The 24,306-nt window shown below is 38.4% G+C and overlaps 1 protein-coding gene across 8 annotated transcripts in view; it reads right to left on the bottom strand.

The window, feature by feature from the left end:
• The window catches only part of MYO5A (myosin VA), a 198,999-nt gene that overhangs the window by 35,856 nt on the left and 138,837 nt on the right, over positions 1-24,306 (bottom strand). For all 8 annotated transcript variants that reach the window (XM_041743414.1, XM_041743415.1, XM_041743416.1 and 5 more), the window contains 6 exons: positions 21,649-21,742; positions 18,863-19,011; positions 12,569-12,682; positions 5,601-5,744; positions 5,303-5,356; positions 1,302-1,529 (listed from right to left, as the gene is read on the bottom strand). In XM_041743414.1, the coding sequence (XP_041599348.1) occupies positions 1,302-1,529; positions 5,303-5,356; positions 5,601-5,744; positions 12,569-12,682; positions 18,863-19,011; positions 21,649-21,742 (783 nt within the window). The remainder of the gene's footprint in view (positions 1-1,301; positions 1,530-5,302; positions 5,357-5,600; positions 5,745-12,568; positions 12,683-18,862; positions 19,012-21,648; positions 21,743-24,306) is intronic.

Below are 24,306 nucleotides of genomic sequence, written 5' to 3'. Positions count from 1 at the left end.
CAATAGTCATGAAAACCACACTGAGAAAGCCTCAGGAAAGGAGAGACTACAGGGCCAGGCCAAAGGAGAGATTCCCCTTCCAGAATCTCCTCATTTCAGCCCGGATGGGTTTGTGATTTAAAATAAGAAAGCCCATTTCTTTATATAAATCCACTCATTCCTGGGATATTTTTTCCTTCCAAGATTAGTCGCAAATTTCTTGTTTTCAGAATTTTCTGGATCAGTGTTGACCTCAGTATGAGTTATCTTTCTCAAAACCAAATGTTATATGCCAGATTCATTATTTTAACCACATGCAGAACTACCATTTCAAGGAAAGTATTCTCAGATCTTCCAGTTCATTATATATTATAATCATTTTTTATATGGTATGTCCTCAAGCTGGAATACTTGATTGTCTAATTCTTGGTATCACTTCGTTTGCTGCATGAACATGGATAGGGACACAGACCAGGTTTTATGATGATTACCCAGAGTCTCTCCGATGGCAAATGACAAAAAGGCCCTTTATCACCAACACATGGCAGCAATGGTCTCAAATTACCCAAGTGCAGGAAGAACTTTGAAGGGTTACTTCTACCCTGTGACATGGGTCCTTTCTGTTGACACTACATGCAGCCCCTCCCCAGTTGAGACAGCTCCCCCTATTAGACAGAACTCCCTAAACTGAGCAGAAATCATCTGCATGGAACTTCTACTCACTGATCTCATTTCTAACCCTTTTATATGTTGTCTTTCCAGTTAAATGGGCTATTTTCAACAAATAATTTTAAAGTCTTATTTAATGTCTTCTCACACAGCAAGACAATCTATGGATTTTTGGACTTAGCAGAATTTTACTTTTTAAGAAAAGTTTACTTATTTTATTCATTTAAGTAATTTTTATACCTAATGTGGGGTTTGAACTCATGAACCTGAGGTCAAGAATCGCATGCTCCTCTGACTGAGCTGGCCAAGAGCTCTGGATTGTACTTTTGATCAAAATTTATCATGGCCAGATTACTACTTAAAGATTAATTTTAAAAGCCCTTTGTTAATGAGTGAGAAATGGGAGATCATTTTGGTTTTCATTTATTTTTTGCTCACTTTAATTGGCATTTACAACAGTTTTAAAGCAACATTGAGATTTTTTTTTTAAATGACAATATCATTTTTTTGGACAATATCCTTTAAACTAAATGCTAATTAGATAAAAAAAAAAAAAGCTCATAAGTGTTTGGTTCATTATAAATTGAAGGGAAAGGATAGAAAGAAAGAGGCCAGTCTCCAGACACCCACTTTGGTCACTCACTCATGCTTACCTTGTGTTGGATGGCCTCCTTCTGGCTCACCAGTTGGGACCTCAAGATGAGGACCTCCTCCTTGCGGACATCAAGCTCCTCACTTACAGAGGTCAGCTGCTCCATGAGGACACGGTAGGCTGGTGCACCTGGAGCAGTCACCTCTGGGGCACTTTTCTCACTAAGGGCCTTGCGAAGTTCATTTAATTCATTTTTCAGTTTTTTGTTTTCTGATTCCAGCTCTTGACGCTGTATGAAGAGACAATAGTTCACTGCTGTTATCCTCAACTTTACACTGGAATGCTCATGCTCTCCTAAGATGGTAGAATTCTGCTGGAAAAGATCACCAGAGCTACCCTAGTAAACAGCTTCCCAGGCTCTACTGGGAGCTCTGTTCTGCAAATTAAGGAAGCTAACATCAAGTGCAGCTGAGCAAGGCGAATGGCAGTTTGCTTCATCAACCCAGATTCCAGAGTCACATTTATTCTGGGCCTGCCTAGGGTGTGTTCACAGGCCTGGAGAGACTGCTGAGTCCTACGGGGAGAATTTAGCCCATTCCTCAGAAGCCCAGGTTTTCTCTGCAGGTAAATATAAGGCAAGTATGAGGGTTCAGCTGGTCAGGTTATTTCTAATGAATAGTTCAGATGAACAGAACCCTGAAATCTTGAGTAGCATCCTCTTATTTCCTTTGTAAAACAGAATGGAAAGACTATTGAAATCTTAGACTTTTAACTTCTAATAAGAAAATTAACATATCACTTAAACTAATAAAATTCCATTTAGTGTTTTGATGACAACAAACAGTGTATTTTTCAAACTACTTTGACATGTGTATGACAGGCTTGTGAAGTTGCTGGCAGAAGTCTTGGGAGGTGGGAGGAAAGGATGGATTCCTTTGCCACCCAGATGGCCAAACTCATCCTTTATCCCCTCCATACTTTCACAAACTACCAGACATCCTCATGCCACCAGTTAGCACTGCTTATGCAAACTTTGCTGAAACAATGGTAATGACAACCCAGAATAGAGTTCTGATGCTAGAATACAAATGTCTCAGGATACTGGCTGGGAAACGGTAAAGCAGACAGGCCTCTGAAGGCACCATGCTGCCTCATTTAGCACATTACACAAGGCCTTATGACTGTGGAAGTGAGATACTTTTGGGTATAAGATAAAATATTTTATTGTTTCTTCCAGACAAGCCACCTTGGGTTTGCAGCACCACATCAGACCTCTCAACAGTTATAGTAAAACTATTTATAGTCTTTTTTTTTTCTAGTATAAGAATATATAACCCATTCTTTCATGTGAATTAATCTATTCTTATGGAAAATGAATAAGCCTTCCTATCCCCAGTCTCCCACCAACTGATAATCAGATTCATATTGCTCATTTCTGCAACAGAAAACATGAGTGTCTTTACTTGGACACTAAGCTCCGATGCGATGTTTCCCAAACTTTAAAGTGCATCAGAATCACTTGCAGACAGACTGCATGGCCCAACCCCCAGAGTTTCTGATTCAAAAGGTCTGGTATGAGACCTACAAATGTACATTTCCAACAAGTTACTAGGTGATGCTAATGCTGCTGGCCAAGGGACCATATTTTGAGAAATACTGAGCTAATATACTTGGGAAATTTGTGATCTGGGCTTCATTTTTTTTTTAATCTAGGCTTCACTTTTAACATATTCCAAAGAATGTCTTATTTGTTCATTTTTGTGAGGCAGGAAGATGGGAAAGAGTTGGAGATGACAGTCCTATTCCCCTTCCATTGGCCTGTGCCATTCCATCCCATCTGATTCTTTTCTTATATGACCCATATCATGAGTTGGTCCTCTAGACAAAAGGTACAGAAGGCATCAGAGAGTCAGAATAATAGAGATGACACTTTGCTGCCACTCTTTTCTTTCTCTGCAAACATAAATATTACCTGAGAAGTACTTTCACTGAAGGAGCAATAGATTTATTCATGTTATAATTTAGAAAGGGTAAAAGGGTTCTCTAGGGTATTTTAAAATAGTGCTTTATTTAAATAAAAATTAATTTTCAAACAAGTGACAATAGGAATCAAGACTGTTTTGAAAGTTTCCTTCTGTCTGGAGACCTAAATTCAAGATCAGACTCTGTTAATCTCTTAACTGTTCTCAGCCTCAGTTTAATAATCTTTAAGGAGGAAATAATTTATCTCAGAAGTCTGACAATGACTAAATAAGATAAGGTGTAGGAAAACTTTTCAAACTGTAAAGTAAATAGAAGGTATTATTAGTCAAGTGTTTATTAAATGTCAGTGGAAGAGTTCTATCTTTAAGGGAAGGGGCTGATAAGGGAACTGTGGGTTGGACAGGGGTGGAGGACAGGCATTCCCTGTATCAAGCTGCCATGCAGCCTCAAAAGGAAGCAGTAATCAGCAGGTCTGGACCATAAGAAGTGGAAAATCCACAGAAGACAGGGTTCTACTAACATAAATTCACGTAACACTGTTAGGAAATAATATATCAGGACCAGACTTGAAGTAATATTACTAAAAAAAAAATACAAAAATCCTTATGACAGTTTAGGGAGACCCTAGGAATTCTCAAATATACATAAAAAATTCTCTTTAAAATAATGAGTTTTCTTATGCTATTTCGTGGCTTTTCTAATTCTTAGCTTTGGTTATAATCATAAATCTTGCTATAGTTTTCTAGTTATTCCAGACTGTTGTTTACAAATGGAGAAAATAGTAAAAAATAAACACAAGCAGAAAATGTCTGAGAAAGATAAATTTAAGACAAATAATGTATTAATAACCTAGAAAAAAGCTGGGGGTGTCTTGATAGCTGATAGCCTGATAGCTCAAACTTCACAGGGCTCAAAAAGTTCTGATTCTGGAAAGCTAAGGAAGGAGCTGAGTGGAGAACAGCCTACCCTGATTTTATTTTTAATTATTTTATTTATTTATTTTTTAAAGTAAACTCTACGCCCACCATGAAGCTCGAACTTATGACCCTGAGATTAAGGGTCACATGCTTTACCAACTGAGCCAGCCAGGTGCACAACCTACTCTGTATCAAGGAATGGGCTCTTGTTTGTTTGTTTTAAACCTAAACTCTTGGGTTACCCAAGATACTTTGTATTTCAGAAACTCCTGTTCCTTCCTAATCAGAGCCTTTCCCTGTTCAACTGCCCAGAGACACATAGTACCTATTAGTCAGACACTGCTTTTAACCATTAAGGAGAAAACTCTCTACCTTCATCTTCCTCCTCCCAACAGTTTCTAAAATAAGTTAGAATACGTTTTTACTATAATACCTAGAAAACTAATACTGAGCTATCTTTCTCTACAAGTGGGGTTTGGTAGTTAGGGCACAGGCTTTGGAGCCAAAGATACCTATGTTCAAATCCTGTTCCTGTCAGTTTCTAGTGGGGTGATCTTAGGGAAGTTACTTATATTTCTTAGCTCCAATTTCCTCATCTGTAAAATGGGAACTAAAATACTTACTTGCAGGATTATTTTAAGAATTAAAGCTGATATGTAAAGTACAGGCATTTTAAAAAAATGATGAGAATAATGACAGGAGCCAACATTTGCTGGGTACTTACTATGTGCTGGGCACTATTCTAACCAGTGTACATGAATTACTTCATATAATCTTCATGACAGTCCTATAACATAAATAGTATTATTAACCTCACTCTATAGATGAGAACACTGAGGCATGGAAAACATACATAACTTGCACACAGCTATATGGTGGCAGATCTAACATTTGAACCCAGGCCATCTGACACTAGAATCCATGTCCTTGCCTACCTTCTAGAGCCTCAGATAGCAGCTACTCCTCCTGTTTCTGCTTAGACTGAACTTTAGCTCATAGGAAATAGCATCTATGAAAAGAAATAACATGAAGCTAGAAGTAATTCCTGAATAAGACTGAATTAAGGTGTCCTTAAGGATGTTCTCTGAGAAAAAGAGAAACTCTAAGCAGGTCACTTGCCAAAACAAGATATTCAAAGTCTTGGGCTGAAGATTCCCATTACCTTGAGTGATTCATATTCCAGTTCTGCACCTCTAATTTGTGGTCTTTCTTCTTCCTAGGGAAAATGTAAAGTTAAAAACTTTATAAATAAGTAGGCATACTTTAATTGTCACATTTTTCCTCAGAATATTTCCTTACTCTGCAGCAGTGAGGAAAGTTCAGCCCTCACTACATGAACCAAATGCTGTTTGGATAAAGTACTTCTGGGCTGAGTTTCCTTCCATTAAAGAAGAGAGTGCAGAAAGTCCCACTCAGTGCTTGGTTTGGGCACAGCCCTGGGGTGGGGTAGCACTGTGTACCTTTGCCTTGCTGCGGAGCACCTGCTCCTCCTTGCGGTCCAGCTCATCCTGCATCACCTGCTTCTCCTGCTCCAGCTCTGTGACCCGCTTCTGGAGCTTGAGGAACAATGACATGTCCAGAGGCACCTTCTTCTCACTTGGCTCCTAAACCCCAAAAATCATAAGATGGTCAAGATGATCCAGAAGCTGTACAAGCCAATGAGAAAATAATGAATAGTCCAACAGAAATATAGGCAAGCTTATAGAAGAAATATAAATGGCAAAGTAATATACAAATAACATGTCCACCCTAGCTAATGAGTAGAGACATGCAAATTAAACAGTGAGGCATTACTTTACCATCAGATTGGCAAAGACTGGAAAGATCAATAATGCCATGTGTTAGTAACAGCATCTTATATAATACTGGTGGAAGTATAAGTAGGCCTTTTAAGAGGGCAAGTTAGCTGTATTTATTAAAATTTAAATGTGTATACTCCTTAACCTAACAATATACATTTAAGAATTATCCCACAAAAAGTCTTACACAAGTACACAAGAATATGTGGAAAAAGATGTTCATTGCAGCATTTTTTGTAATTGTAAAAAACTGGGGGAAAAACCCCAAATGTCAGTCAATAGAAGAGCTGCTTAAACTGTAGTATAGTCAAGTTAAAATATTTCATAGTTGTTTAAAAAATGAAATAGATATACACAAGTGGTTAAGTATGTCCTAGATAAAAGTATTAAGTGAAATATACAAGTTGCAAGGAAGTATTTACACTATGATTTTATTTTTCTTAAAGAAACAAATGCCCATGACTTTTAAATATACCCACCACACAGCATACAACAATCTAGAAGGCCAACAATGGTTATCTTGGAGAATGGGGGGTACTATGGGAAAGTTTCATTTTCTACTTTACACATTTCTACATTGGAATTGTTTACAATGAGCATGGACTACTTTTCTATTCAGGAAAAATGATTTTTGAAAAGGTGAAGTGCTAGCATAAATATACTGAGATCAGACAGAGAAAAGTGGAAAACTAAAATATACATAGCCCTTCATAAGGTGAAAAATAACCTAGCAGCATCTGAGAAGTATGTCAGTTGGTTCTAGAACAGAAGCACGGTGAGAACCACTAGTGTAAACAGAGATACACTAAAGCTGAGCAAAGGGAAAGAGAAACCACCATCATGGAAGTTGAGACTGCTGTAAGTGTTATACCTTGTTTACTTCAGGTTTGAACTTTTATTTTTTTTTTTTTGCCCCTATTTTTTTTATTTATTTATTTATTTATTTATTTATTTATTTATTTATTTATTTGATTATAGTAGGAGGTTTTAACTTTTAATGAGGTAAGGAGAGAAAGAGTTGTGTCATTAGATTTAATGGAAACAATAGAGTCTCTTTTTGTTAGAGAGAGAACAGCAATAATGAATGGTCAAAGTAAAATTCTTTATTGATTAGTGTGCCTCATATTTCAGATTTTCAATTTTTTAAAAGGCTTTTATTCAGACATAAAAGCAAAATGAGCTTATTTCATTTTAAGAGAGAAGGAGGAGGGTGGACAGAGGGAGAGGGAGAGAGAAAATCTCCACTATGTGTGGAGCCTGATGCAGAGCTCGATCTCACAACCCTCATATCATGAAATCAAGAGTTGGACACTTAACTGACTGAGCCACCTGGTGCCCCAAAATAAGCTTTTTATAAAGTTCAGGAAATAAGTACAAAGAAAAAAAATAAAACCATAATCACACCCCCAGAGAAAACCTACAATTTTTGTCCTTTTTTAAAATAGATTTAAGTAATTGGAATATTTTCATTATAATGTTGTACTGTCTTTTAAATTTAGCATTATGTCACAACTTTTCCAAATTTACAATATATTTGAAACCATAATTTTTAATAGCTAAACGGTCGTGTGTACCATTATTTACTTAGCTGTTACCTAACTGATGGGCACTGAAGTTGTTTCTAATTTTCTGCTACTGAAATATACTAAAATAAATATCCTAGTACATAAATACCTAAATATTAATGTTTTTAAGTCTGCTAAATTAGTTTCCACTTCCATGCAGCAACCACCACTTTGCCTGGAACAACAATGACTGTTATCATAAAAAAAAAAAAAAGGCTCAATTGATAGACCAAAAGTGTATTTAATTAAAGTTTTAATTCACATTTCTTTGCCTTTTGTTGAGGTTGAATACTTTTGATATTTGTTAGCTATCTTTAGTCTTTTGTGAATTCTTGTGCTGAATTCAGTGTTGCTTCAGTTCTAAAAAGACATCTCAGAAGAATCAAACTATGTAATGGGGCATTTATCTGTAGGCTATTGGGGTCATTAACCCACAGACTAGCTAGACCTGGACTGCTTCTTACTGTCCACCCCTGTAATGTTCAACAGTAAGAAAAAGTTTAGGTATAAGATCTTTGCCATAAAGTCTGTCCTGACTGAGCAGAATAGATACAACAGCCTGCCTGAATCTAAAATTACTATAGATTTTCATTCATATTAAAACTCATTTCTATACATCCCACAAATATTTGCAGTTCAGCTTATTTACAAGGTAAACATTCCATTCATGTGTTTTTAATGTTGGTTCATCTATTAATGAAGTATGTGTCCCTGAAAATTTTAATTATTTAATCTCTTTTTACGCTATAATAGACTTCACCTCACAACTTCATTCATTGTACCTAAAACGTCACCATTTGGGAATCATCCCTCTCAATCTTGAACAGGCATTTCATTTAAAAGGAATCTTCTCATTAAAATGGGATGGGGTGGGGTGCCTGGGTGGCTCAGTTGGTTAAGCATCCAACTCTTGATTTTGACTCAGGTCATGATCTCAGGGTTGTGAGACTGAGCCGGGTGTTGGGCTCTATGCTAGGTGTGGAGCCTGCTTATGATTTTCTTTCTCCCTTTCCCTCTGCCCCCCACACAGCCTGGGCTAGTGTCTGCTCGCTCTCAATCTTTAAAAAAACATTAAAAATAGGATGAGGTAACTCTTTAGATATTAGCAAATACTACATAAAGAATTAGTTGACTGCCGGATAAAAGCAAAACCCTGTAGATAGGAATACTAAAATAGGAGATGAAATAACACAAAAAAATAACATCTGACAACTGCAAAATTGCTTGAGGCACAATGACTGGTAATTATTTAAGGGTGCTCTGCCCAGTGCCCATTCTTATCCCTAATGATACATCTAGTTAGAGATACCACTTCTTCTCCATGCCACATGAGCAAGAAGGAATATTGGGCCACCTGGCTGAGACAAGTTTCTGAGGTTTTGCTTTGCTTTCTTTCTGTAGAAAGGACTTTATCATCCATGGCTTTTCTAAAAGAGTGAAGCTTTGAAACTGACCTAAAAAATCATGGTCTCTCATCCAAGGAAAATCCGGAAGACAAGAGAATTTATTCACAAAATTACCAGCATAGCTCTGCAATCATTCTGGAATTATTGCTAACAACAGCTGAGACGGTTGTGGTGACCTTCTCCCTGGGTTTGACAGGTGTGAGGAAGCAGAAGGACGGAAGCAGAACTGGGATAATTAGTCAGTGACTACTAAGAAAGCTGCACGACAGCAGAGAGAAGCAAAGGTTCCAAAAGAATGCCACTCCAGACCATGAAGATGCTGTGGGCGTGGGAGGGCTGCACAGCAGGTGGAGCTGGCAGGTGAGTTCTCCAGAGGGAAACAGCAATGGAGGCGCCAGCCCAACTTGTGAACAACAAATCACAAGTTTGGCAAAGCTAGAAAGACATCAATTCTTTTTTTAACATCAAATTTTGCTATCATTACATGACTGAGGCTGGAATTCCATGTTTCAAAACAGTATGAAAAATTCTTCTCTGTTTTAATAAAAAAAAAAAAGAATCAATTCATAACCAAGAGTGGGCCCATTATTTTCCTGGGACCAGATTCTGAAGGAGCTGCTTGTGAATACTATACATAGTAGAAATGCTTCTTTATTTTGTTAGGGGCAATTTGTAAACTTGGCCATTACAGAACTAGTTGCAGTGAAGAATGCAAACCTGGAGGTCAAAAGTAATCAAAAGTGCAAATGCACAGCCATAGTCTTAGTCTGATACTTCTCTCCCATCCAACTTCCTTTCTGATAATCAATCTCTCTTCTTCTATTGCCAGTTTTACAGATTTCTATCTTTCTGATTCTGACCACACCCAATCAGAACTGTAGGATAGTCACTGGAAGCCTATTTATTAGAACAAAAACATGGATTTATTGAATGCTTATTATGTATCAAACATTGTTAAAAGTGCTTTAAAAGAATTGTCTCAATCTTCAAAACATCACTCTAAAGTAAGATAATAATCATAGCATATCACTTCATAGGTGAGGAAACTGAGGCACAGAGAGACTGAGGCTCAGGTTATGGACATAGTTCCAAGGAGGAGAGTTACTGTAGTCTGTCCAATAGTCAAGACAACCCTTCTAACTAGAGCCAGCCACATTTCAGATGCATACACTTAGTAACAAGGAATAATATGACTAGTTCAGTGAAAAGCCTTTCCCATTATTGAGAGAAGATTTCCAAGTGCATGACCTACTGCTGATGGTCAATACATATGAAGGACAATACACAATATTCCAGATCTGTCTGTGACTTCTGCAGCACAATTCATACTTCATTATTTAAAAGAGATGAGCAAAATACTATATCCAACTCTAAACTAACTTTTTTTTTTAAAGTAGGTGCTACGCCATTGTGGAGCCCAACTCAGGGCTTGGACACACGATCCTGTGATCAAGACCTGAGCAGAGATCGAGTTGGATGCTAACCAACTAAGCCAACCAGATGCCCCTAAACTAACTCTTAATTTGAAAAAAGATGGAAATATGGGTGAGAATTAGAAACAAAAAGGTTAACTCTCCCCTCAAATCTGTAAGAATTAGGACACAACTTGAAAAGAGTAGAGACCCCAACAAATATCATTACTAGTAAAAATTAGGTAAAGCAAAGAGGAATTTTTGAGGTTAAAAATGTAATGTCCTTAAACAAAACTATCAATAAGAAGCCGCTTTGCCATAATTCTTTTTTTTCCCTAATTCTTTTTTAAAGATTTTGTGTATTTATTTTGGAGACAGAGAGAAAGAGAGGAAAGGAGGATAAGCAGGGGTAGGAGCAGAAAGAGAAGGACAAGCAGAGTCCATGATGAGCACAGAGCCTGATATGGGGCTTGATCCCATGACCTGAGCTGCAATCAAGAGTTAGATACCCAACTGACTAAACCACCCAGGCAACCATGCCCTGAGTTTAATACAAAATACTTTGCAGCAAATACACACTTTTTGTCATGGTTTTCCCCTCCCTTGCAGGAACTGTTCAAGTTGTATTACACTGAAGCCAATAGTTTGTAAACATACTTCCCTCCGACTGCTGGGAGTGAGTGCTCCCATTAAGACCAACTGGATACAATCTTAAAACTTTCATATCCACTGGAGGCTCAGAGGCTATAATTTTGAAATCTTCAAGATCTAACTTGGTGGTAGTCTCCAAAGAAGGTTACAAATGATTGCTCCCAACACAAATGTCTTTTCTCCCATCAAGAGATGAAGTCCACTGCCTTTCCCTCAAGTCTGGGCTGGCCTTGTAATTTCCATGACATAGACTGTGGCAGAATTAGCACTGTGCTGGTTCTGGGCCTGGCCCCAAGAGCTCAGGTATCTTTTGCTCTTACACTTTTAGAGTCCATTCAGCATGCCACTGAACAGAGAAGTCACCTGGAGAGGCCCGAGGTTCTCTTCCTTGGGCTGGGATGCAGGGAGGTGCTCCAAGTACCAAGAGTTTACAAACTATTGGCAATACCACGTGAAGCAGAAAAACTGTCCAGTCAAAATCCAAAGAGTTGTGAACATTAATAAATTACTGTTGCTTGAAATCCCTGCAGTTTGGGATGATTTGTCACAAGCAATGAATAACAGGAACAACCTCTATCCTGCTATATGGTGGCCATAAAACTCTATCAACAGTTTACAGTTTAATGTTAGCAGTAGAGAGAAGCGACACTGCAGCACTACATGTAAAATGGGGCTCCCCACAGACCAGCCTCAGTTAGAATACTGGTTCAGCCAACTGACAAGCTGGGACCTTGGATAAGTTAACTTAGGGTTCTTGAATGCATGATGCTAACTATATGACATTTTTCCTTAAAATAAACAGAATGAGATGGCAGAAACTTTTCCTTCCTGAGTAAAACTAAGACAAAGGAAAGAATCATTCAATTTTCTTCACCATTCGGCCAGAAGCATTCTATTTCCGACTTGGCCATTTTCTCAGAACATAATATAAAAATAGAAGAATTTTGCCTGAATTACCCATTAGTGAAACTAATATCATATTTGAAAAGAAGATCTGAGAATTGGTTTGGGAACAATCTACCTTAAAGTCATTGTACCCTTGGAGTTACAGTAATGTATCATTTTTGATATCATACCACATAACACAAACACTAAGGCAGATTTATAAGCTATTTTTCTTGCATTTTTGTGGACAAAAATTACATTGGTAAAAACTATTATCAAACAGAAGCAGCAGTTTTGTTAAACTCTTGGGCTCTGGTTATTTATAATTTTCAAGGACAATAGCCTTACTATTAAAACAATTTACCTCAGTCTGAAATAAATTTATGATGGGTTATGTTTTTTTGTAATAAGACATGTTAAGATGAGAAAGGGAATTACAAAAGGGAAAATCTTGTCATCAATATTACATTAAAAATTAAAATGCCTATTGGCCAAAAAACATATGTAATAAGTTATGTAAGTACATATAAGACAATATATGAAATAATTAATAAGCTAATTAAGCACCTATTGGTGATTTATGAAATTATAAAGAGTTTGAAACAACTGTTACATTTATGGACAATGAGGTCCATTCTGCAATGGAAATGCTTTCTGTTAAGAACAGCATGGTCACATCCTACTTTTAGTGATAGGTATCTAAAATGTACCTCTGTCCTCAAGGGCATATCTTCAGTTTCTGCAATTTCAGAGCTAAAGGTGTATTCAGACTCATTGCTGCTGTGGGTGGAGTCTGTTCTCTTGTGTCCAGGCTTAGGCACATTCTGCAAGGCAAATAAACCAAGTAGAATTAATACTATAAAATTAAACCAGTTATAGCTAAGACAGCATCCACCTTAACTTGGTTCTAACCCTCACTCACTGACTTATTGCTCTTTTGCCCAAATAGTCTGTTCCATTTTGTCCTTACAAACTCTTACAAAAGAGTTACTTTCTGAGCTCCTCAAAAAAAGAGAAAGATGCGCCAGCAGGGCATGACAAAAATAGTCAAAAAACCAAGTGTTCAAACAAAAATCACCTGTGATTATTAGCAGAGTCCTCTTTGTTTTTTTTTTTTTTTAAAGATTTTATTTATTTGAGAGAGAGAGAGAGGGACACAGAGAGAGAGAGCAGGGGGAGGGGCAGAGGGAGAAGGACAAGCAGACTCCCTGCTGAGCAAGAGAGCCTGATGTGGGGCTCAATCCCAGGACTCTGAGATCATTACCTCAGTTGAAGGCAGATGCTTAATTGACTTTAGTCACCCAGGTGGCCCCCAATTTGGGTTTTTATTTTTTATTATTATTATTATTATTTTTTTATTTTTTATTATTTTTATTATTTTTTTTAAAGATTTATTTATTTGATGGAATGAATGAGACAGCAGAAGCAGGGGAGCAGCAAAAGGAGAAGAGAAGCAGGCTCCCCACTGAGAAGACAGCCTGATGTGGGGCTCGATCCCAGTACCCTGAGATCACGACCCAAACCAAAGACAGACATTTCACCAACTGAGCCACTCAGGCGCCCCACTCTTTGGGTTTTAAAGTTGTGAGCGGCCCATCAAACTGGATGAAGTGTAGGTATAAGAACCTTAGCAACCAAACATTGACTTCAGTGTTGCCATTAAATAAAACTTAAAAAAACTCATGAAATATGTTTAATGATAGCATAAGCATTTTACTGCACTGTATTTGAGCATAAATAGAAAAAAAGGGGGGTTCTACATAGGTGATGATAATTTCTGTCACTTTTGGGCATGAAGTTGAATCTCTGAAGTCAGCAATGGGAAGGATGAGCAGTGCAGAGGCAAGAAAGCTGCTCCAAAAACCTTCTGAAGTCCTGGGGTTATTAATTCATGGAATCCAGGTGACATATTTATGACATGTGGTACCAATGAAATTAGCATTCAGAAAGCTTATGAAGAAACAAACAATCCAATCATGAAATGGGCAAAAGACATGAACAGAAATCTCACAGAGGAAGACATAGACATGGCCAACACACACATGAGAAAATGCTCTGCATCTCTTGCCATCAGGGAAATACAAATCAAAACCACAATGAGATACCACCTCACACCAGTGAGAATGGGGAAAATTAACAAGGCAGGAAACCACAAATGTTGGGGAGGATGCGGAGAAAAGGGAACCCTCTTACACTGTTGGTGGGAATGTGAACTGGTGCAGCCACTCTGGAAAACTGTGTGGAGGTTCCTCAAAGAGTTAAAAATAGACCTGCCCTACGACCCAGCAATTGTACTGCTGGGGATTTACCCCAAAGGTACAGATGCAATGAAACGCCGGGACACCTGCACCCCGATGTTTCTAGCAGCAATGTCCACAATAGCCAAACTGTGGAAGGAGCCTCGGTGTCCATCGAAAGATGAATGGATAAAGAAGATGTGGTTTATGTATACAATGGAATATTACTCAGCCATTAGAAATGACAAATACCCATCATTTGCTTCAGCGTGGATAGACCTGGAGGGTATTATGCTGAGTGAAGTAAGTCAATCGGAGAAAGACAAAGATTATATGTTCTCATTCATTTGGGGAATATAAATAATAGTGAAAGGGAATAGAAGGGAAGGGAGAAGAAATGTGTGGGAAATATCAGGAAGGGAGACAGAACATAAAGACTCCTAACTCTGGGAAACGAACTAGGGGTGGTGGAAGGGGAGGAGGGTGGGGGGTGGGGGTGAATGGGTGATGGGCACTGAGGGGGGCACTTGACGGGATGAGCACTGGGTGTTATTCTGTATGTTGGTAAATTGAACACCAATAAAAAATAAATTTATTAAAATAAATAAATAAATAAATAAATAAAATAAAAAGAGAAAAAAAACCAGAAAAGTTAAACAATTGCAGTCTGTTCCTTTCTGTAGGAGAGGGGGTTAGAGAATGACTTGAAGAAAGAAGGACTAAAAAGGCTGGGTTTTGTGCCCCTCACTCCTAGGGTGCCCCCTGCAAAAAGAGGTGGATAGATTTAGGGGTCTGCATCTCATAGGGTTACTGATTCTGGAAACTTCAGACAGACCTCTGGAAGCTTTTCTGATCTGCCAATTTCCTTTACTACTTCTCCCAGCTGCAGGAGGAGCCAGAAGTCACAAAGAGCTTCTTTGCTTCTTTCTCTCCCATATCCAGGCCCATCTATATGACCAAAGGAAAGCCAGCATCTAGGAGCAGGTGAAAGACTCCCGGGCCACCCCAACCTGTACTCCCAGTGCATAAGGAAGACCCAAGAGCACCAGAGCTTCTGAAATTACTGAGCAGGCAGGGAGAAATCAACCACATAAAGTCAAAGGTGCTCAGATTTACTGTTTACATACACAGGCAATCTTACTTCAAGTTCCTACCCCAGCCAACGATTGTATGGGAAAGTATTTATTAATAAATCGGTTGTGTCATTATGAGAAATAGGTAGGTCCATATAAATACCTTCAAAAAGGTTTTTAATAAGCTTATTAGAGATGAGTGAGACTTCTATTTTCCCTCATGTGTGTGTTACTAAGCGATAAGTACCTTAAGGTGTGACTAGAAGCAACATTGTACATTTGCTATTTAATGTAACTTTGGGATACAGGGTAGCGGTAAAATGTTCTGGGTCTGAAGTAAGAGAGAGCTGGGTAGGAATTCTAGGTGTGCCACTTACGTGCTCCTTACCCAACTTCTCCAGGGCTCACTTTCATTAATGGGGAAAAGGTGAATAATAAAATTATCTACCTGATAGGGTTTATGTGAGGGTTAAACTATCAATGTAACAAGGACTCAGTTAATGTTGAGTGATGTTGCCCTAGCGTTAGGACCCTGCAGTGATGTAACAACTCTGCTGTGTGCGGCCTTCTGTTCCCCAAGATTTTAGTCCGTATGCCACACAATTACAAGGACAGACATCCTACTTGATCATCAAGTACCCCTTCAAGATCTGCATCTTGTATCTCCTCTTTTAATCTGTTATGTCTCCAATAATTCCTTCTCTTCTTGAATCTGTTTTACTCCCTTTGTCAAGGTTAATGACCCCATTGTTGACATGCTGGACTCCCTCCTTACTTGGGGTGAATCTTCAAACACTTCATAAGCCTGCATTCCTTTGCCTCATTTATCCTTTCACTGTCTGCTTGAATTTCCTTGGCCCTGGATTTAGCGTTTTCTTCCTTGCCTCTACTTTACAACTGAATGTTCCTGGGGAAAAATCCTACAACACTCTCGGTACCAGGGCCAACAAATCTAGTTTGTAATCAGTGGCATTAACTTTGGCCCATGTTATCACATAGATAACCGGGAGTCCTGAGGCAGTCTATTAATTCCCCTCCTTAAAGTTTCCTGACATCCGTTTGAGGAATCTGTTTACCACAAAATGCTTCTAAGCATTGCCACAGTGAGTGCCATCTGCAGAAGAGTGTCAATGAAATATTAGCCAAGTACCCATCTATTAGTCTCAAAGTTTCTACCTAAACATTAAATAGGATATTGCTATTATTTAATTAATTCTAAATTATAAAGTCCATTTTTTAAAATTCTCTGTAATTCTTGGCAAACATTTTCTACAGATTCCAGACTATGTCTGGAGCTAGAAAAGGAGACTTAATGAAGAGCTGAGTAGGAAGCAAGCAGATTCTGATCTGCCTTCCTCTGCTATTTTCCTTTTCTCTCCCTCTGACCATTTTGTTAACCCATGAGGAGTGACAGTGAGTCACAGGCATATAGTGGAGAGGATTATAGGCTGAGAAATCAGAAATCAAGCAGCTGAACTGCCCCTGGAACTAGATTATGTCTTTCTTTTTCCACAGCACTGCAGGAACAGAATGGCTAGCAGGCAGAGACTTGCCCAACAAGAAGTAATAGCCCTGCTAAGTTGCTGGAGGATGGCCATTATTACTGGAGGGTCTTTTCTTTTTTTCTTTTCTTATAAATTTATTTTTTATTGGTGTTCAATTTGCCAACATATAGAATAACACCCAGTGCTCATCCCGTCAGTGCCCACCTCAGTGCCCGTCACTCAGTCACCCTCACCCCCCGCCCACCTCCTCTTCCACCACCCCTAGTTCATTTCCCAGAGTTAGGAATCTTTCATGTTCTGTTGGAGGGTCTTTTCTAGACATGGTTACCTCTTTAAGGAGGAGACACATTAATCTCACAGAGATTTCTGGGCATGTTCAGAAAGTGACATATACATGACATATTTCTCTCGTTTTATTTTCTGAGGTTCATAAGGCATGCAGTTTTGTTTTGTTTTTTTACAAGGCATGCAGTATTAAAGAATCCAAGAAATCCTTTAGGAAAAAAATCTGTTTCTCTCTGTTTCAACTAGTACTTCCCACATTTATTTGACCCTAATCATTTCTTTGCCCAATGCCACTTACTAATATCCTAAGTAACTCTAGAATACCTCATGGGACATGAAGCTTAGCTCTAACCATAACCAAAGCATAGATTAACCAAAAATGTTGGCATGGTTATCTGGTAAGAAGAATACACCCAAGAATGGAACTCTGGGGAACATGATATTCAATGACAGAGGAAAAGGACTCTAGAAAAAGCTAAGAATGGGAGAATGTGAGGGAGGAAAGATTTCAACAAGGCCAAGTGCAGCAGGGAGATCAAGGAAGACAAGACATAATGAAAGTCTTTCTGGTTTGTCAGTAAGAGTGATGGTGACCTACTCCTACTTCTAATTTCACTTTGTCACGTATAAATCAGGATAGAGTAACAAGGTTTGAAGTAACAGTCCAACTGTGGCATTTAAATTAGCTTTTTAACTTCTTTGAGAGTAGGTTTCCTCTCTTCCAGATGACAAATTTATTTCATTTCTTTTGTGTTACATAATCTCCTTTATTTTGACTTTTTAAATGCCACATTTTAAAAAAACATTGTCCAAGGATCAAGATAAAAGCAAAAGTTGAAGCAAATATTCTAGGCTACAGATATCAAATTATCTTGTTTTTTATAAGAGGTATTTCAGAGCATTTCTAGCCATCTGTACCATTAGGTTACCTTCAAGGCCGATACTTACAGGGAACAAGAGAGCTAGAGAACTCTTTGTTTCCTGACAGTAGGTTAAGTAGAACAGAGAGGCTATGTAGAACTATTAAAAATACAAAAGGTAGGGATCCCTGGGTGGCGCAGCGGTTTGGCGCCTGCCTTTGGCCCAGGGCGCGATCCTGGAGACCCGGGATCGAATCCCACATCAGGCTCCCAGTGCATGAAGCCTGCTTCTCCCTCTGCCTATGTCTCTGCCTCTCTCTCTTTCTCTCTCTGTGGCTATCATAAAAAAAAAAAAAAAAAAAAAAAAAAAAAAAGTAAAAGTTAAAAAAAAAAAATACAAAAGGTAGCTGGTAGATAAACAAGAGTTCTTGAAATAGATAATTTAATTACAAATAGAAACTGAATTTTCTTTTTGTAGGAATATAACTTTGAAATTATAATAAAAACTAGTAGAGGAAATAATTATATAAATATATGCTTTCTGTGTAAATTTTACATGAAGTCATTCAATACGTAAGACAAAGTCTTTAAAGTGTTTGACTTTACTAAGTATTCATGAGTAAAGTCATATCATTCATGGGATTTGCTTTACAACAAGTCAATCCATTGGATGAGGTAGGTAGGAGGAATAGGGTAGGGGTAGAAATGTGTTGACCATTTTAAGTGTATAGAAATGCAACTGATTTCTGTGCATTGATTTTATATCCTGGCACACTGCTGAATTCCTGTATGAATTCTAGCAATTTTGGGTGGAGTCTGTGATGTGATGACCACTGGGTTTTATACAGAACTGATAAATTATTAAATAATACATCTGAAACCAAAAAAAAAAAAAGAAAGAAAGAAAGAAAAAGAAATGTGTTGACCATTTTAGAATTGGGTAATGAGTACATGAAATACATGGGGATTCATTCCACTATTTGCTTTTGTATGTGCTTAAATGTTTTCATTTAAAAAAAAAAAAAAAGCAAATGTTTGACTCACCACCATCAGAGTCATCTCTTCTTTAAGGTCATCATATCGTTCTTCTAAGCGACTAAACTCATTCAGAAGGTTCTGATACCTCAGTCTTTCATCATTAAGATCGAGTTCCAGTTGTTTTGTTTCTTCCACTAACTTCTTCTCCATAGTCTCTGAAAGAAAACAAAAGGGAAAAGCATAACAAAGATGGCTCTACAGAACTCAAGAGTACAAACATGTATGCTGACTTCCAGTTTCTCTGCAAAGGGTTTTACTTTTAGCACCATGAACTACAAAGAGAATGTAGAGGAAGAAAATATCATGACAAGAAAATATAATAGTTTGTTAATAACAATCTCTACTGAGGTCTTCCATGTACTATGGATTTAGTGCCATTAGCTCATTCACTGTTTACAGCACATCCTTGATAAAGCTCCACTACTCATTGTTTAGTATTTTTTATTTCACTACATTTCAGGCTCTTATAAAACTCTTTTGTCCAAATTAGTATACTCTGTCAAAAAGTCAGAGATACTCCTCACATCTCTGAGGGTGGCGACTTCCCAGTGAAACCAGTTGTCCTATGTTCTATGTCAACTCTCTGCTCCATGCCCAGGCTGAGATCTTACAATTTTTCTACCATGTCGAATCACCCCCTCTCCAATCACTCCCCCATTTCAAACCAGATAAAGCCCCCATGCCTGGTCATTTGTGTCACTACTTCTCTTGTGTGCTGCTGGGGGCACCCATTTACCATCCCATTCTGCTGTCTCTGTTGCCAGCAGCTTGCATTTGCCTGAGATGTCATCTGGAGACAAGATGAGCCCCTGACTACAGATAAAGCAAAGCAAACAGCCTCAGATCTCAGCTGTATGTTTTACCTAAATGAGCCAATCAGTCACATTTATAAATGTTAAGCTTCCTAATATTGATAAGGCTCATTTTATTCTCATGTTTTGGAGCTAAATATTAGCTGCCCTGCCTGTTTCGCCTGCTTCACCATTTCTTTCCCTGTCCGCTCCATAAGGGTGTGGGCAGCCAGTATCTTGTCACAACTGCTTCCCTGGTGCCCACCACAGTGCTTCCCTAATGTAGGGCTTCAAAAATGTGTAAATGAATGAATGAATTTCTTCTCCTCTAACATTCTATAAATTGCCTTTTATTCTCACCAATTTGCAGAAGCTGCATAAAGCTACCAAGAAATATTCCCTAGGCAAATCCAATGTTAGCTCTTTGTTCTTGTGATCCAATTTCAAGTATTCTCCTCATTCTGGATCTTCTCATCACATTCTGCATCCTAGCAGCCTCCTTTCCATGTGTCAATGACTGTTTTTAATATCAATTTTTTTTCTAGTTTCTTTTCTCCACCTTATCCCTTACTGTGGTCATCCCATAAGGCTTAATTCCAGATTTCTTCTCTTTCCTTTACATTATTCCCTATAATTGGGAGGGAGAAGGTAGTGGGAGGCAAAAACACAGAGGGCTCTCTTACCATCATAGCTTCAATGGATACCCAAAGGCCTATTTCTTTCTGTCTCTCATCTTTAATCTCAATTTGTTTTCAGGACATCTCTACTTGGAGGCCCTACCTGACATTCAAAATTTAACACTAGGGGTCCCTGGGTGGCGCAGCAGTTTAGCACCTGCCTTTGGCCCAGGGTGCGATCCTGGAGACCCAGGATCGAATCCCATGTCGAGCTCCCTGCATGGAGCCTGCTTCTCCCTCTGCCTATGTCTCTGCCTCTTTCTCTCTCTCTGTGACTATCATGAATAAATAAATAAAATCTTTAAAAAAAAATTTAACACTGTAACAACTGATCTCATTTATTTTACTCATAAACAGGTACTTCCCCCCCTCAGTTTCCTCATCAGTAATAACACACCATTATTGTTGTAATACCTCATCTCAAAACATTAGGAGATTATTATTCCTTTTCTGAATACCACATCAAAAAGGATAATATTCTGGTGATTTTCTTTTTCATAAAATATATCCTCACTCCAACCCATCCCTTTCTCTCTGTCTTTACCACCAATTACTATAGCTTTGATCTTTGTATCATTTAGCCCACATTTATATATATGTGGACTCCTTGTTAATTATCATCATCCTTATCTATCTCACAACTAGCAAATAGAATAAATATCTACATCTAGTTAGTTCTCTATTAAAAAAATTAGAGGGATCCCTGGGTGGCGCAGCGGTTTGGCGCCTGCCTTTGGCCCAGGGCGCGATCCTGGAGACCCGGGATCGAATCCCACATCAGGCTCCTGGTGCATGGAGCCTGCTTCTCCCTCCGCCTGTGTCTCTGCCTCTCTCTCTCTCTGTGACTATCATAAATAAATAAATAAATAAATAAATAAATAAATAAATAAATAAAAAATTAGAGTTGCTTTTTTGGGGGGTGGAAAAGAGTTACTGATCTTGAAAGAATAATAACCATTTTTTTTAGCAAAAAATAAATACACATAGACATATATATATATTAGCTCACAATTTCTTCCTAGTTCAATAGAATCCTATAAGCTATAACTAATATATCACACATAAAGAACAAATTAATTTTTAAAAAATTACATAGGATTCTGACTACACATGAATTCACATTTGTACAAAGAAAGACCAGATGACAAGTTCATCAACTAAATCAACCAAAATATTTCCAGTGCTTGCCTCTTGGAACTTCATAAATTTACTGATGACAATGTCAACTTTTTAAAATATTTCAGCTCTAAGCAAAGTTGTAACTTATAAAACCTTGGTCTGCATTTGGCTGGAGTACAGTAGGTTATGCCCACCTGAGCCTTACCTGTCATCTCCTTAGCCTGCTCCACAATAAGGTGATTGAGAGCCTCTTTTTCCTGCTTCAGCAAAGTGTTTTCTTCCTTCAGATTTGACACCAGCTATCAAATAAAACAATACACTCAGGTGGCTGCAGTAGACAGGGGACGCCCAGTACTGGATATAAAAAGCATACCGCAGGCCCTCCCTACCTCCATGTCTCTGTGCCTCATTTCTTTACCTCGGTCCATGTAGTCAGTTTTTGAACTTGGCTCAAACATTGCCCCCTCCAGAGGGTCTTCCTGGAAATTCTCTCCAATTAGGTGTCTCTCCTACAGGACCCTGTATGTGTCTCATCATAACCCTTATAAATAATTTACTTTTACTTCCCTCAGAAACTAGAAATCTCTGGAAGATGGAGATAATTGCTGTTGTTTTACTTTGTACGTTGAGCATTTAGCAATTGCCTGGCACCTAGTAAGTGTTTGCTCTTGAAGGAATGAAAATGCCTTCTCACCTCAACAGCCTAACACAAAAGCTTATGGGTACTCATGATTCAGGTATTAAGAGAGATTAAGGAGGTTAAGAAAGATGTGAAAGGCAATTTGGTTCTGGAATTCACTGAATTCCTTCTGAAGCTCCCTGCTACCTGTCTTGAGAAAGAAAACTGCCCTTTTATCTCCTCTTAAGAGTTTTAGAATGTTATAAACTAGTCCTCTTAGTCCATGTCTAAGCACTGGCCTTACAACAGTGTGAAAGTACTTAATGCCACAAAACTGTACACTTAAAAATGGTTCAGGTAGTAAATTTTATGTTATGTATATGTGTATTTTGCCCCCCAAATCACACACATACACATGCAAACAAAACATTTCGCCCTTTCACTTTCTAGTTCCCAGTTGGATGAGGAACTCAAAACCAAAGGTTAACTCCGCAAAGTTTATGGCTTACTCAGTTCACCTATGAAATAAATGTGTGCTTGTGATGACTGAAATCTGAATTCCTTTCTCTAAGCATAAATTCAAGGAACTCTTAGAGTGATAGCTTGTTTTCCTTCCCTCCGTCCTTCCTTTTTAAGGTAAGCTCTATGCCCAACATCATGTTCAAACTATGACCCCAAGATCAAGGGTCACATGTTAATGCAATAGCTTTAATAATAAAGAGAAGGTTATCAAGAGTTCAGAGATAGAGAAAGGGAGCTCTGTGACTAAGGACCCCTAAAGACCAGGAAATTAGATGGTAACACTGTGCCACAGCAGAAGTCGGTCCAGAAGGTATTCTTTCTGATGGCCCAGTCTCTTCCCTCCATACTGAAATGGCCTTAACAGCTGCTCTCACTAGAAAGGGCGGAACTCCTGACATGCTCTTGAGAGAAACTACTCTTTGTCAGGGGTGTGCAGCCAATAAACTGTAGTGCTTTTACAAAACACACGTGCCTCCCCCATACTTCTAAAGCCTGGGCAGCTATCTTTTTAAAAACTCTTCAGTAGATTCAGATACACACTCCTGGTTACAAAGAAGAGTTCTAGAGTATCTTCTATGCTCCTTGATCAGAATGATTGGGAATGTAGCTTTCCTGACCATAAAGCTGGCTGTCACAGTGAAATTTTTTTCATTCTTCCCAATTACTATACTCCACTCAAGAGAATTAATGGTGGTACCTATAGCTGCCTCTGGGAAAAGCAGAAGATAATCAAATAAAAGAGAAAGGAAAAATCTGAATCTCTTCAAGTGTGCCATTCTTTCAGACTAGAAAGGTATCAACTTGACTTTGAATAAGAAAAGAGAATATTCCTTTTCTTCTTTTTAAAGATTTTATTTATTTGAGAGAGAGAGAGAGAGAGAGAGAGAGAGAGAGAGACAGAACACACCAGAGCGCACAAGCAGGATGGAATAGCAGAGGGAGAGGGAGAAGCAAGCTCCTCTCTGAGCAGGGAGCCTGACGTGGGACTCCATCCCAAGGAGCCCCTGGGATCATAACCTGAGCCGATAGCAGACACTTAACTGATTGAGCCACCCAGGTGCCTGAGAAGAGAATACTCCTATCAAGCTTAAATACTCTTAAATACTTCAGATTCCTCTTCAAGAATCTGTGAAGAGCTTCTGTAGACTCAAGAAATGAAAAAAAAAGTTCTTAAACCTCAAGAGTATCCCTCTGAATACCTATTTGAATTCTGATGAATAAGCTTACTATGTCAAAATAACATATTAATGCCATTGCTATCTCTGTATATGGAGCCCAGATCTGCTAGAGATACAGGAAGAATTATTAAGACCCTGAACACCATGGGAAAATTGCAATTTTATTATCTACCCTATCCCATCTGAATTGCACCTAAGTGCCTTCTGAGGTTCTCACTACATACGCTGTGTTAATATTCAGAAACCAGTACAGGGGAGCCTTGGTGGTATGGCTGGTTAAGAGTCCAACTCAGTTTGGGCTCAGGTCGTGATCTCAAGGTTGTGAGACTGAGCCCCGCATCAAGCTCCACGCTCAGCCTTCTCCCTCTCTCTCTCTCTCCCTCTGCCCCTCACCCTACGGTTGCACTCTCTTAAATAAATAAAATCTTAATATATATATATATATTAAGATATATATATATATTTAGAAGTCAGTACAGATAAAGTATAGGAAATTGGAAGCCTTGCCAGTAGCTACAGCCAATAGTCATCTCTATTTTCATTT

This window comes from Vulpes lagopus, chromosome 2 (assembly GCF_018345385.1).
Source record: "Vulpes lagopus strain Blue_001 chromosome 2, ASM1834538v1, whole genome shotgun sequence".
Classification (NCBI taxonomy): Eukaryota; Metazoa; Chordata; class Mammalia; order Carnivora; family Canidae; genus Vulpes; species Vulpes lagopus.
The sequence above is the reverse complement of the archived record's forward strand: the minus strand, read 5'-3'. Positions and strand labels throughout refer to the sequence as shown.